Source organism: Lepisma saccharinum, chromosome 24 (genome assembly GCF_977018435.1).
Source record: "Lepisma saccharinum chromosome 24, izLepSacc3.1, whole genome shotgun sequence".
Classification (NCBI taxonomy): Eukaryota; Metazoa; Arthropoda; class Insecta; order Zygentoma; family Lepismatidae; genus Lepisma; species Lepisma saccharinum.
The window spans coordinates 12,787,615-12,801,584 of NC_139252.1; the positions used below are offsets into that span (position 1 = coordinate 12,787,615).

Below are 13,970 nucleotides of genomic sequence, written 5' to 3' on the forward strand. Positions count from 1 at the left end.
ATCTTCTGCTGAACCGTGCTCAACGTGTCTTGTATGCTCGTCAACGCGTTTGCTTCAGCGTGAATATTTTTAATTTCTTCGTTGATCAACTCCAGAGATGCCTGAAGCGTAGCGATGGTGGTTTGAATGTGTTCGAAATCTTGATAAGCCTCCAATTGAATTTTTATGTTCGCGACGCTTTTGCCGATGACTTGCAGTTCGTCTGACGATGGTAGGTTCGTCATGGTATCTTCCAAAGTCTGTAACTTGGATTTAATTTCTTCCAACGTGCTGGCGAATTCTTCTTGTAATTTGGAAACAACAACATGCAAGCGTTCTACATCAATATCCTTCACGACGGTTTGAAGTTCAGAGAAATTCTTTTCGATTGCCGAAGTTCGTTCTTCGATTTCGAGTTTCAATTTTTCCAAATCTTCATTTTTCGATTGAAATTGCTGCAATTTGGCCAAATCATTTTGAAGCTTATCCACGCTCAACTGTATATTTTGAACGTTGTCGTAAGAAGGTACGTCGACATAATTTTTTATGAGCGTTTTCAGTTCGGAATCGATTTTCAGAATGGGGTCGAGACATTGCGTTTGGAGCGTAGCGATCTCGGACTCTAAACTTTTGTTTAAGGTCTCCTGCAAAGCAATCAAATCGCTCCTCAACTTTTTAATTCGGACGTCCAACATGAGAATCTCTTCTGCGTGGTCTACACGCTTGGTGTTGCCGAAAATATCGTTAGGCATTTTGGTTAACGGTTATTTATAATAGGATAGACGATTCGTAATTCTACGAAGAGAGGAATAAGTTTGTCGTAATCTCCTAGGAGTTCCACGTATAAACAATCTCCTGCAGAAACATCGTACGTAATGTTAGAAAGCATCTTGTCGTGCTTGATTCGAAAAATGTTCTTGCCGGTAGATATTTTGATTTCGCCTACGTTTTCCGGATTCACGGTAATTTGAAGTTTTCCATCGATCGGAATTTTGTAAAAATGTAAATTGTTGTTAAAGACATAAAACATCTTGCCTACATCGTCATCCAATTTCGTCCAAATGCTATTAAGGTGAACAATCAGTAGACCGTTGAGTTTAGTTAACATGGAAGGTAGAAATTCATGATCTGTCGTCGCGCGGTGTACAGTCTCCATGTTGGTTTGTTTTCGGAAACCAAAGAGATTCATAGGTATGCTGGTTATTTAAAATACGGTCAAAGTTTTTTTTGTAATGACAGTCAGTGTTTTTTTTTGTAATAACTAACAAAATGATTTTTTTTGTTTTTTTTTGTTTTTGTTTTATGAATCTTCTGTTGAAGATGGGCATATGTTGCAGGTTTTGCTTTCTGCTAAGCGATAGTGCCCCCACGGCAGTGTGTGGATTCCACATTGGAGAACACACCTCTTGTCGTCGTTGGGATCCAGGGCAATCTTCCTCACTTTGTTGGTGGTCAACACATGGTCGACGCTCTGGATGCGCTGTTCTGCTCTTAGAACCGACGACCTGGTCTTGAGGCAATCCACGAAGTCCTCGAATGTGAGATGCTCCCGAACCACCTGTCTGCCGACACCCTTGGCCTTCTTGGTAACGCTACCCTCGGCTTTGATGGTATAGGCCTTGGCGCGAAGACCTGCAAACTCGAGAATCACATCTCCGTCCTTCTCATCTTTGAGTTTGCCAGGCACCTTCTTGTTGCGGGCCGGGATACCGCTCTGGTTCGGTTGGGGATAGCCTGACGTGTCAAAGAGGTTAACCAAAGATGGAACTGTGGCTATATCCCCGTATGCGTCGGCTGTGTGAACGTGGTACACCAAGCTGTCCGTGTCCGTGTAGAGAAGCGAGATGTTGTGGCCGTAGTGTGGACGTAATATGTCGTAGTATGTCTCGAACATGTGGAGCTTGCTCAGATCCAGAACCGTGGCTCCAACGTAGATGGGCTTGGTGAGTTTCACCACACCTTGCCTCATGTGAATCAGAGCCAGCTGCTCGTTATAGATTGTTCGAGACTTGAACAATGGACTCGCGACAAGCTGACGACATCGCTCTTTCCTCGTCACCAATTTTATGTCCACGCGATTCCGTACATTCTCCATGGTCTTGCCAAACACCGCATTATTCATGAGCTTGAAGAAATCCTTATCAAGCTCGGACGTGGCTGCGGTGCGGTGTTCAGTGTTAACTTCAATATATGGACGCAACCACGGAGAATGCTCGAACTTGAGGATACGGTGAACTGCGTGGACTGTGACCCCTTGCTGCATCAACCACCGGAGATTCTGGTAGTGAAGGACGTAATTCTTTTTGGGTTCGAAATCCATGACGAGCTTCTTCTGGTTGCAATCGGGTGGACACTTGAACTCGGGTGCAGGGGGAAGATCGCAGAACGAATCCTGCACGTTCTTGGAGAACTCAAGGTCCACCTCGGCGAAGAACCCATGTTCCGAATCGTCAAAACCTTCAACGTCGAAGTTGGAAGGATCAGCCCACTCGAACCCTCTAAAGGGGAGTGGCTGCATCATGGAGTGCCCGTACAAGTTATTCACATCCGTGTGCATGATGTAGCTCGACGGTTGGGTGGAGTCGTAGCTAGTAGCCATGTGATGGTTGTTGGCGTGCGCGTGCCGTTGCGACACCTGGACCATTCCACCCCGGATAGCGCGTTCCACAAACAGCACCATGTCCACGTCCAAAAGAAGCTCAAGCTTGATTTTCGTTACCAGAAACATGGCTGACCACGCCAGTCCGGGGAGACTATAGAAGTAGGCGGGATCCAGCTGGTAAATCTTCATTGCGGTTGCACGGAACGTCTGGAACACGTCGGCGAGGAGCGTCACATCAAGTTTGAGGTAGGCGTCGTGGTAGTCTCCGAGAGTTCGACAACCCAGCTCGCACCACATGGACTGGGCGTGGTGATATTCTTCGTCGGTGATGCCCGAGCCTCGTAGCTGACTGTAGAAGTTCGCCTGGGGAGGTAGCAACGTCTCCGCAAACTTGGTAGAGTCGGTGACGTATTCGTAGGGGTAGACCCCCTTACGCCTGAAGAGACCGACGTCCAAGTTCGGAAAATTTGCAGAGGTGATGAGTATTTGCTCGTCGCTAAGCTTCCCTGCGAGAGCATCGAGGCTTGCCGGGAGGAACCTCAGGGAGTCGAGGAAGCGAAGCTCGACGGTAGAGTCGGATGCTGGGATCGGCACTTGTTTGCTCACACTGATGTAACGCTCCTCGTTTTGTGCCAGGACATTGATTCTTGCGTTGTCGTACCCAAGATGCTTGATCAGGTGGTGGAAGTCGTATCCCGAGCCATTGTGAAAAAACACAGGGATAAAGTGCGGGTCCTGGGCCTTAAGGTTACATCTGTTGCACCAAGGACCAACGTACCTACCGTTAAAGTGATCGTGGTGATGGACTTTACGGTTGTTGGCGGTGTACTCCTCGACGCAGACAGGGCAAGCGATGGCCTCGTCATGTCTTCGTTGATCGTTGGGGGACAGTGGGAGCATAGGCTTGGGGGTCAACAGTACCCTCCTTATCTCGATGGCCTCGACAACCATCCTCTCGAGGAAGTGTTTGGCTGCGTCGGGACCACGGTACACGTAGGGCTCGGGGGCGATGTGTTGATCTCGTCGCACCACAACATATGCGAAACTGGATGCCTCGTGGAGTTGGTAAGGGGTGGTGGAAGAAACTTCAGGATCGGGATCGCAAGTGGACAGGGGTTTGAGGAAGGCCTCGAAATCCGCGATGATGATAGCGGGGTGCTCCACCATGGCACCGTGCATGTGGAAACGCTCCACGGTGCCAGGTTTGGGTAAGACTGCCACCCCCGGCTCGTTGGCATTGCAGTAGAGCTTGTGGTTAGCAAGCTTCTCGGCAGCGATGTTTTCTTCTTGTAAGCTCTGGTGTTTTTGTTGTTGGTTGTCAAAAGTGATCAGACACTTTCGACAAACTTCTATGCTACCATGATGCTTGCTTTTTTGACTCGACACAAGTCTAGAGAGGGAGCGAATAAGAGTGTAGTGGTGATGGGTCTCGTTCTTGATGAGTAGGAGATGGATTTCTCGAGCATCATTGTTGTCTATGTCGCTCACCCGGATGGGGTACACCACATTTTTGTCGGTGAGGCCATAAACGTTGATGGCCAACCGAGGGTTGTGTGTACGGGCCTCGAACTTGCGAATGTCCGAGACCTCCACCGGGTAGTCAATCCCAGCAATGGCATCTTCCAGCTCTGGCTCATAGGGTAGGTAGTGGTTAACTCGGTGTGGATGGTTTTTCCAGTGAACAGGGTGCAACGCCGCAAGCACACACCATACGAAGCACTTGTTATCTTTATTTTGGATGTTCAGGACGGCCGTCTTTGCCGCAATTGCTTTTGGTAAGCGGACGTAGCTGGAGGCGGAGAGAGGCACAAACTTGGAAAGTTTGACGCGCAGCTCGTGAGGCTCACCACACAGCGAACCCCCCGAGCCCTTAGCTTCATGTTCTTCTTGCTTTGCCAGCAGCTCCTCGACAAACTTGTTGTAGATGTCCTCGAGGTTGTCGACATCCGCCAAATGCAGCGTCTTCGCCTTGGTGTTGTGGCAGAAGCTGTAAATTTCATCAGACGGCTTCTTGTACCAGCAACAAAGCGATGCGTAGAATTTGGTAGAGTGCGTTGCAAGCGCATCGCCGAGAATGGAAATAATTTGGGCTTGCACGTTCTCCAAAAAGCTACGCACGTCGCATGAGTCCTCCGAAGTAAAAGGAAAGTCTTCTAACAAATGCTGGAAAGCAGACTGGTTCGCTTTCGCCACATGCTTGACACGTTTGGCGGGTGGTGCATTGATGGTGGCTGCTTCTGCCTCTCTCTTGGTGGAGGTCGAAGGCTGTGCCCCAGATGTATTTTTGCTTAGACAAGTAAGCTTATGTTTCTTGGCATACGCAATCGTAATATGTTTATTGCATCCGGAACACAGTTCAGTGGCAGCCAAATGCTTGTCTGGCACGCAGGTGCGACAATGTCTTGCAAAATTTTTGCTTAATATAGTTTTTTTGCACACAGGGCAACTTTTCATAGAGGGCATTTTTTCGGGGTATGTTTATTTATATATGGGAAGCGTTGTCTTCCTCAAATATGTGTTTTAATCAACTCTATAAAAAAATATAAAAAAATATATAAGAAAAATATGATTGTAGATGGAAAAAAACACAATAAATATTGTATGTATGTGTAATTTTATTTAGCTTACTTTCGCTAGACACGAATTTTCTTCAGATTTTATTGCCCACTAGTATATTTTTCTACCAATCTAGTAGAGGTGTGAAACTATGAAAATATACTTGTTTATATATATTTTTTTTGTTTTGGCTGATATAATAGCAAATATATATATAGTTATTTTGAAATTCTAAAACTTTCAGGTATACTTATTTTTATATGCAAACATACATCATAAAAAAATTACACAATCGTATTTTTTTCCATACACATATTTTTTATTTTCAGAAAACAAAATTATTTTCGATCTTTATTTTTTTAAAAAATTTATTTGTGTTTATAGTATTTGTCGGGCAATAGCAGATAGAGCAAGAATCGTTTTCCTACAACCCATAGTTTATAAATTACAAAACATCTTAGAAATTACATCTTGAAATTTTAATCCAAAATAACTCAAAAACAGCAGGCACTAGTCATCATCCCTCCATTAGGTTGTAGAGTACTTCTAATTTTGTATCGAATACTATTAAAATTTTCGAAATAGGGTAAAAACTAAGCCAGCAAATCAAGTTTCTCAAAAAATAAAAAAATTGTCTGTATTTCCGAAACTTGAGGGGGTGGAATTGATTTTATTTGCCAGTCGAATAGTTCTCGTCAAATCCTATCCAACAAACCTAAAATCATCATCCTAGCTCAATTAGGAGCCGAGAAAATCAATGTCTTGGAAAACATCTTAAGATTTTTGTCTTAAGAAAATTTTCTTGACAGACCGGAAGTAACATCTTGACAGACCGGAAGTCGACTTTCTTAAAGATTAAGATATTTGTCTTAAGACATTTTCCAAGACATTGATTTTCTCGGCTCCTATGGGGCCTAGAACCATGTAACTTTGGTCTATGCATATACCAGTACTTGTCCGACCCTGTGGCCGAGTGGTACAGTCTAGCTGCACACGCGGCCGCGTGCAGATCGTGTTTTCGCGTTCGCTGTTTTCCGTGTGGCAGGTAAGGCAAATACTCTTGAGTTGAATTGAGCAAGCACTGTTTTGTAGTACGTACATGCTAAGTGAGAAAGACTAGAAGGAAGACAAACATGCCGGTACAGAGACAAAATACGTTGAAATTTATTTTTCGTAGTGTAAAATCTAGACCTACTTCGCTGGATTTACATAAGTGGTTTCATAACACGTACGGTGTGACATCGAACCAAGTTCAAAGTTTTGAAATTGATTACTATCGAAACTGTGTATTTGTGAAATTTGTAACGAAAGTTGTGGGTGAGCGATTATTAAATGATTATGGAGCTGAAGTACCCTATTATGATGCAGACGGACGGCATAAAATAGACGTGGAATGGGCAGACCAGCAGAGTGTTTTTGTAAGTGTGCATGTAGTGCCAGACGAATTAAGCCACGATGCGATTCGTAATGTAATTAGTGAATACGGTGAAGTGCTGAACGTAAAGGAAGAGAGGTATTCAGAAGAACATATTTATAGAACACGAACGGGGCGCATTGTGTTTAAAATGGCCCTGCGGAAAGCAATCCCTTCGTACATTACCATACAAGGAGACAGGTACTGGGTAACTTATTCTGGTCAAGTACGTACGTGCAGTGGGTGTGATTTGGAGGGACATAACTTCTCAGAATGCCCCTCGCGACGACCCCGCGTTAATAGAACTGGACGAGTCCCTGTTAATTTGACCACTGGAACGACCCCTATGGTATCCCAACCTACAGTACTTCCAGTACTGACAAGACCCCAAAACTCGAATACAACATTAAGAGAAGAGGTCAATTGCCATAGATCCAACCCCCATTTCACGAATGAAACAATAGAGACACCCGCTACGGATCCAGAGCGTCAAACACAGTTAACACCAAACGACCCAAGCCAAAAGAAGAGCACCGAAAAAGACAAAATACATAACGAACAACAAGGTGAAAGTGTAGGTGAAAATGAAGAGAGTAGCCAACCTTCCAGCTCCAACTCCAACCCCTTAACAACACTAGATGGACCTGACAAGGTACAACACACCTCAGGAATTCCCTCACAACTCGGAAATGAAGCAGACAAGAAGATAGAATTCCAGAAAGTAGACACCGGCACAGAAGGTGGATCCGGGGATGAATCGAAAACAGAGGATGAATTTCCGGCAATTAACACGGATAAAGGACAACGACGCTCTTCAAGACACAAGCGATCCAGACCACGATTCGTCCCGCCAATAAGCAAGAAGAAAAAACCAGGGGGAGCTCTGCCTCAACATCCACAGGTATCTGGGGAGTCCTGAGTCCACACCCATGGGTATCTGCACTAACAGAAGAAAGGAAGGAGTGACCACCCCTAGTGTAGTATCCAAAGTTATTTGTCGTGTGCGTCATAGAAAAAAAAAAGAAGAAAAATACTGCAGGTGTACCTTCTATAATATTTCTTCGAGAGAGTGGAGTGGATACTGACAACACTAAACATGATTATAAACAGGTTAGTTAGAAAAAAAAAATTAGGCAATGTACCTAAAGGTAACAGTGTTAATAGTACTAAATTTTCCACAAACTGATTGCGTGGACTGAGTAGTAATGTTGAGGAGGTTTAAGTAATTTTTGTAAGAGTGTAATGATTGTGGTTATAAGAAGGGCTTTTGATAGGGGACTGATAGGTATGATAGAGTGATTGAGTATATATATATTTTTTTTTTGTATATATAAGTTTCTTCTTTTTGTAAAGAAGATCAACGATTTGTACCACTCTGTTCCATTTACTTGATGTGGTACTTTTGTCATCTATTGGTTTTATTGTATTGTGGTGTAAATGTCGGGTATAATGGTTACAAGGAGAGCCTTGGCAATAAGGGGGATACAGCGTCCCTGATAACATGTAGGACGATTACAATAGATATGTTTACAACACTCAGAATAGGCACGATTAACATTAACAAATTACAAAACAGGAATAAACAAGAGGCGCTGGGTGACTTTTTTATCCAGTCGTCTCTCGATATAGCCTTTCTCCAGGAAGTTCAAGTGATAAATTTTGAACTGCCCCCATCTATAGTAGTATATAATAATGCAAATTGTCAGGCAACGGGGACGGCGCTTCTCGTGAAAAATACGGTGCCCATTACTAACGTTGTGTGTCACCCTAATGGGAGAATTATATGTGCGAAATTGGCAAATGTTTGGATATGCAATATATATGCCCCATCAGGTACAAATCAGAGATCACAGAGGAACAATTTTTTTGCGACAGATGTGGCGGCTGAACTGCAAGGTGTAAAGGAACATATCATTTGTGGCGGCGACTTCAATTGCGTCTTGCTTCCACAAGATCAACGTCCTGGTTTTGCAACATCTAATTCCCTCCAAAAATTGGTGTCTGGTTTTAAATTGGTGGACGTTTGGACAGATAAATATTTTGATAAGCAGGGGTATACTTATATTAGAGACAATTGTGCGTCCCGGCTAGACCGGTTCTATGTTACCCCGGCACTGCGTCAGAAAGTTACTTCGATTTCTCTCACCCCTACATGTTTTTCGGACCACCTGGCGGTGATAATGGCAATTAACATTGATCTTCCCTTAGTGCCTAGGGGATATGGGTATTGGAAAATGAATACGTCCATTTTATCTGATGAGGAATTTAAACGAGCATTTCATGAGCAATGGAGATTTTGGGAGACGCATCGCCTTCGACGTACTGACATCCTTCGGTGGTGGGATGAAATCCTAAAACCGGCAGTTAAACGTTTCTGTTTATCATTCTGTAAAGAGAGGTCTCGTGACTGGAATAATAAATATCACTTTTATTATCGTGTGTTGCGTGAATTAATAGAAGAAGCATCGGCAGGACGACCGGTTCATACGGAAATTAAACGTATACAAGCAATACTCTTAAATATGACCGCCCACAAACGTATGGGTGCAAAAATTAGAAGTAGACTGCCTCAGTTTGACCCTGAAGAAGCGGTGTCGATTAGTCACGTGATACAAGAACGACAAAATGCACAACGGAAACTCATTACTGAACTCGCAGATGGAGCGGGTAATAAAATCATAGCACCTAAGGACATACAACGTACAATATATGAGCATTATGTTCGGATGTTTTCGCAGCACCAACCTGCCAATTCAAATTATGATTCTGTTGTGGATGCAGTTACGGAAGTACTTTCCGATGATGATAGAACTAAGCTTGATGAGGATTTCACATTCGAAGAAGTATATAAAGCGGTGAAAGCGTCAAAGCCTTTCTCCGCCCCTGGTGTGGATGGGCTTCCTACGTGCTTCTTTCAAACATTTTGGACGCTAGTGGGGCAGACTTTAACTGAGTGGGTCAACGCGGCCTTTCAGCAACATAAAATGGGCAAGACTTCCAAGACAGGTATTATAGTATTAGTACCGAAATGTGCAAAGCCGACAGAGATCACTCATTATCGCCCCATTACACTCCTGTGCACCGACTATAAAATTTTCACACGATGTATGCTTGCACGTTTAATGCCGTACTCAAGCAACTTGGTGGGGGACATGCAATATGTATATGGTGAAAATAAAAACATTTATGCAGTGTTGCAAACGCTGCGTGAAGTGGTTACCAGTAATCATAATAAGAAAAAGTTAAAGGATCAAGCGATTTTAGCTTTGGACTTCGAACGTGCGTTTGATTCGCTGAACCATAATTATATGTTTCATGTTTTCCACAAAAGGGGCATACGGGGGAATTTTCTCTCAGCACTGCAAGGGCTATATAACAATGCTGAATCGAAAATACAGATTAATGGGTTTCTAACAAAAACGCTTAGCATTGTCACAGGTGTCCGACAGGGAGATCCCTTATCCATGTTGGCTTTTTGTATTTCCCTAAGTCCCCTGCTTGCCTCTCTGGAAGCACGGTTACAAGGAATAACTATTCTGTCAAAGTCGCTAAAAGTTTTAGCTTATGCGGATGATGTCACCATTTTAGTTCAGTCACCTGTTGATGTGGATACGGTTCATAAACTAACGACTGAATTTGGGGTGTATTCAGGCCTTCACATAAATGTAAAGAAATCCTGTTTGATGTTTTTAAATAATTCTCCACCACACACACCAGTTCAACACTTCCCTGTTGTAAACATTGTAAAAATACTTGGTGTAGTATTTACGCCTTCTTTGCAAGGAATGATACAAGTAAATTATGATAGAGTGATTGGGAGTGTAAAAGCAGTGCTACAAATTAATAAGTTTCGAAACATTAGCTTGCAATCACGAGTCACGTTTGTTAATGTGTATGCTCTTTCGAAAGTGTGGTTTATAGCCAAAATACTTCCGATGCGAATGATGGATGTAACAAAGCTGAAAAGTGCAGTCAACTGGTTTGTTTGGAATGGGCAGTTGTTACGTGTAAATCACGAGACCTTGTGTTTAGATAATGCTGGGGGAGGCTTGAATCTTGCACACTTGCACCACAAGAGCCAGGCGCTCCGCATTCAAGCGGACATAGAGACGATGATTCAGAGCCCTGATAGCCTTACAAGTCATGTTCTTCGAGACTGCTTGGCCCATATACAGTTGGATCCCCCCATAAACGTGACTAACCTCCCCCACAACCTTAGGTACCTCCGTGATACCTTAGTAGAGATCTGCTATGGCTTGTTACAAACTCCTAGCCTGCCTGTTCCAGTGGTGTCGCACATGTACAGAAGAATGCGTGTAGCGTCTCAACAGGCTGTAAAGATAGTTGCAAGACACCCGGAAGGTCGTTGGCCTGTGGTGTGGAAAAATATACACGCGAGGCATCTCGCAACAAGAATACGATCGGCGTGGTTCGTTATAGTGCATCAAATACTGCTGACTCGAGTGAAACTCTATGATCTGAACATGGCAGATTCATCATTATGTTTAATATGTAACGTGCCTGATAGTTTAGTGCATAAGCTCAGTGAATGCTTAATAACCGCTACGTCATGGAAATATGTTGCGAAACTCGTAAGTGTCATCTGTCGTACCAATGAGAAGAATATTACAATTGATCATCTTCTGTTTCCCAATTTTAGTTATTTCCCTAAAAAGAAACAGAACAGTGTATTGTGGTTACTAGGGCAATATGCTTGGTTTGCCTCTACTTATCAGCAAGTTGACTTTCATGAACAATTTGTGCATTATTTAAGGCACACATTTCAAAATATGTCGGCAAACAAAAAGAACAATGTCTATGCGAATTTTCTAAATGTAATATATCCTAGTTTGTAAAACCAGTATAGTAATCATGAAAAGTTTGTTATAATCAGATGTAAATAGTAAAGGAAATAAAAAAAAAAAAAAAAAAAAAAAAAAAAAAGTGGTTAGGACATCGTGCTGCGATGCCAAGGGTCCCGGGTTCGAATCCCGTTTGGGTTTGGTTGTTTGTAAATATCCATTCATCAATTTCATCATTCACCCCCATCTTCGCAAATTAGCCAAGAGGCACAAAACGCAAAATAAAATAAACTAAATCAATCAATCAATCAATTAATATACCAGTATTTTTCCTACATGTTCACTCACCTTACAACCCACCCGATCAAAAAAAAATACTCCCTGCACGCATACACACATGTATAAATTTAAAATATAGGTTCGATATTGAAACAAAAATATTATTTTTTTTTCCTCTTCTCCTCTCTCTGGCCAAGATTGCAAATAATTGCAGAAATAATAATACCATGATATTTTTTTAGACTGTAAGTCTAAATAAATAAGATTCGAATAACTATGTACTTCTACTAGCCTTTGCGATGGCGCAGCGGTAGCATTATAATCAAAAAATCTCGGCTTCGATACCCGCACAAGTAGTTCTTGAAACTGTAGGTCCAGTCCCGATTAGCCTTACTGTGCATAAAATAGACTTAAAACATCAAATCAATCAGTACTTCCAACAGCCTCTGCGATAGCACTGCAATAGCCTTGTAATCTCGGCTTCGATACCCGCACAAGTAGTTCTTGAAACTGTAGGTCCAGTCCCGATTAGCCTTACTGTGCATAAAATAGATTTAAAAAACAACAAAATCCAATCCAGAGTATCAACAAATTCAAAAAATAGAGTTTCCCCTGTACACTTGTATAATTTTAAACTCAAAGTTCGATATCCTGCAGAGGTGGTTCGGATCTCGCTGTAGGCTCAGTTTCGATTAGCCTTACTATGCATAAAATAGACTTAAAACAACAAAATCCAATCGAGAGTATCAACAAATTCAAAAAAAATAAAATTTCCCCTGTACACTTGTATAATTGTAAACTCCAAGTTCGATACCCAGTGGAAGTGGTTCGGATCCCACTGTAGACCCAGTTTCGATTAGCCTTACTGCGTAAATTTTAGTTTTATAGCTAGTCAAGCAACTTGTGTGCGTATAACTTATGCTGATATGGTACTCACCTGACAGACCAAACTAATTCGGCTTCTATTACACTTGATATTTACACTTGGTATAGCGTACACTTTTATGCGACTACCCAGTAGCAATACTCGACTGCAACTGATGTGCGAAGAATAGCAAAAAAACTGGCCGCAACTGGGTGGAGTAGACCTTCCGGTGATATTGTGTTGGTTTCGCTGCTGGGCACGCCAGTGACGCAGAAAGCTCCAAAGGCAGCGATCCAAATCATGATGAGCGTGGGAACGTGAGGCGATAATATCTGATTGTCTCCGCCGCCATTATTCCCACCGAGGTCACCCGCACAAAAAAAACTGGCCGTAACTGGGTGGAGTAGACCTTCCGGTGGGGATAATGGCGAAGGAGATAATTAGATGCCGCCGCCTCACGTTCCCACGCTAACTCCTCTAGTTACTAGCAGTATTTTGCCAAATAACCAAAATATTACGACAACAATTAACCCACCCACTATTGCCGACACCACCACTACCATACAAAAAAAAACACGTGAAACCCTACAGAGGTGCGACTATCTAGAGTCGCAGCCGTTAGAACCTTTTTGGGTTGGGCACCACGCACCCTGGCGGGGTTAGGGGCCAGGAATCCTAAAAAACAACAATTATTTATTTGTTTGTTTGCGTCACAATACAGGTGCGCGCATATGCATGTGCAGCACATCGTTCCCGCGATAAGATTTTTACAAAAATCCCGATATACATTGACGCCCAGAACTTGGAAATAAGGCATATTCGCTCACCACTGTTGCCAGCTTAGTCTCCCTCTTTATCTTACGGCAACATTGACGTCTCTAGTTTTTTTTTAATTGCAGGTAGGTTGCCAACACACTCTAGTTAATAATGCTACATATTATACACGCACACACGCACTGTGTTGCCATCTCTCTTTTACGGCAGTATATATTTGTTGCCGGCTCTATTGCACAGTGTGTGTATGTTACGCCAGTGTATAAATTGGCTAAACCCTTATCAAGTAAGAAAAACTATAGGTAGGTGTTGGCAGCATTGTCGGTTGTTTAACTCTTCCCCCTCTCTCTTTTTTTTGTAAAAAAACCATGGTAGAAATACCAGTAGGTTGGCAACCTTGATTTATGCAATTAATTAAAGCAAGCCTCAAGCCTCAAGCAAGATTGCCAGCTCCTTGCCTTAGGTTAGGTTAGACCAAAATAAAAACCTTGGTAACTTTTCGAGTAAAATATTGGCAACACTGCAAGACAAGCCTCAAGCAGTATTGCCAGCTCCTTGCTTGAGGTTAGGTTAGACCAAGATAAAAACCTTGGTCATTTTTTCGAGTAAGAGGTTGGCAACACTGCGAGCCCCACCGAGCCCCAGCTGGCAACACTGCGAGAAAAGCCTCAAGCAAGATTGCCAGCTCCTCGCGTTAGG

At 42.9% G+C, this 13,970-nt stretch overlaps 1 protein-coding gene across 1 annotated transcript; it reads right to left on the bottom strand.

Moving 5' to 3' along the window:
• Positions 1-1,215: 1,215 nt before the first annotated feature.
• On the bottom strand, positions 1,216-12,658 carry LOC145978080 (uncharacterized). The gene is made up of 2 exons (XM_083110498.1): positions 12,570-12,658; positions 1,216-5,111 (listed from the first exon to the last, which is right to left on the bottom strand). The coding sequence occupies exon 2, from the start codon at positions 5,042-5,044 to the stop codon at positions 1,280-1,282; it is 3,765 nt and encodes a 1,254-aa protein (XP_082966624.1). The 5' UTR covers positions 5,045-5,111; positions 12,570-12,658; the 3' UTR covers positions 1,216-1,279.
• Between the last annotated feature and the right edge of the window lie 1,312 nt (positions 12,659-13,970).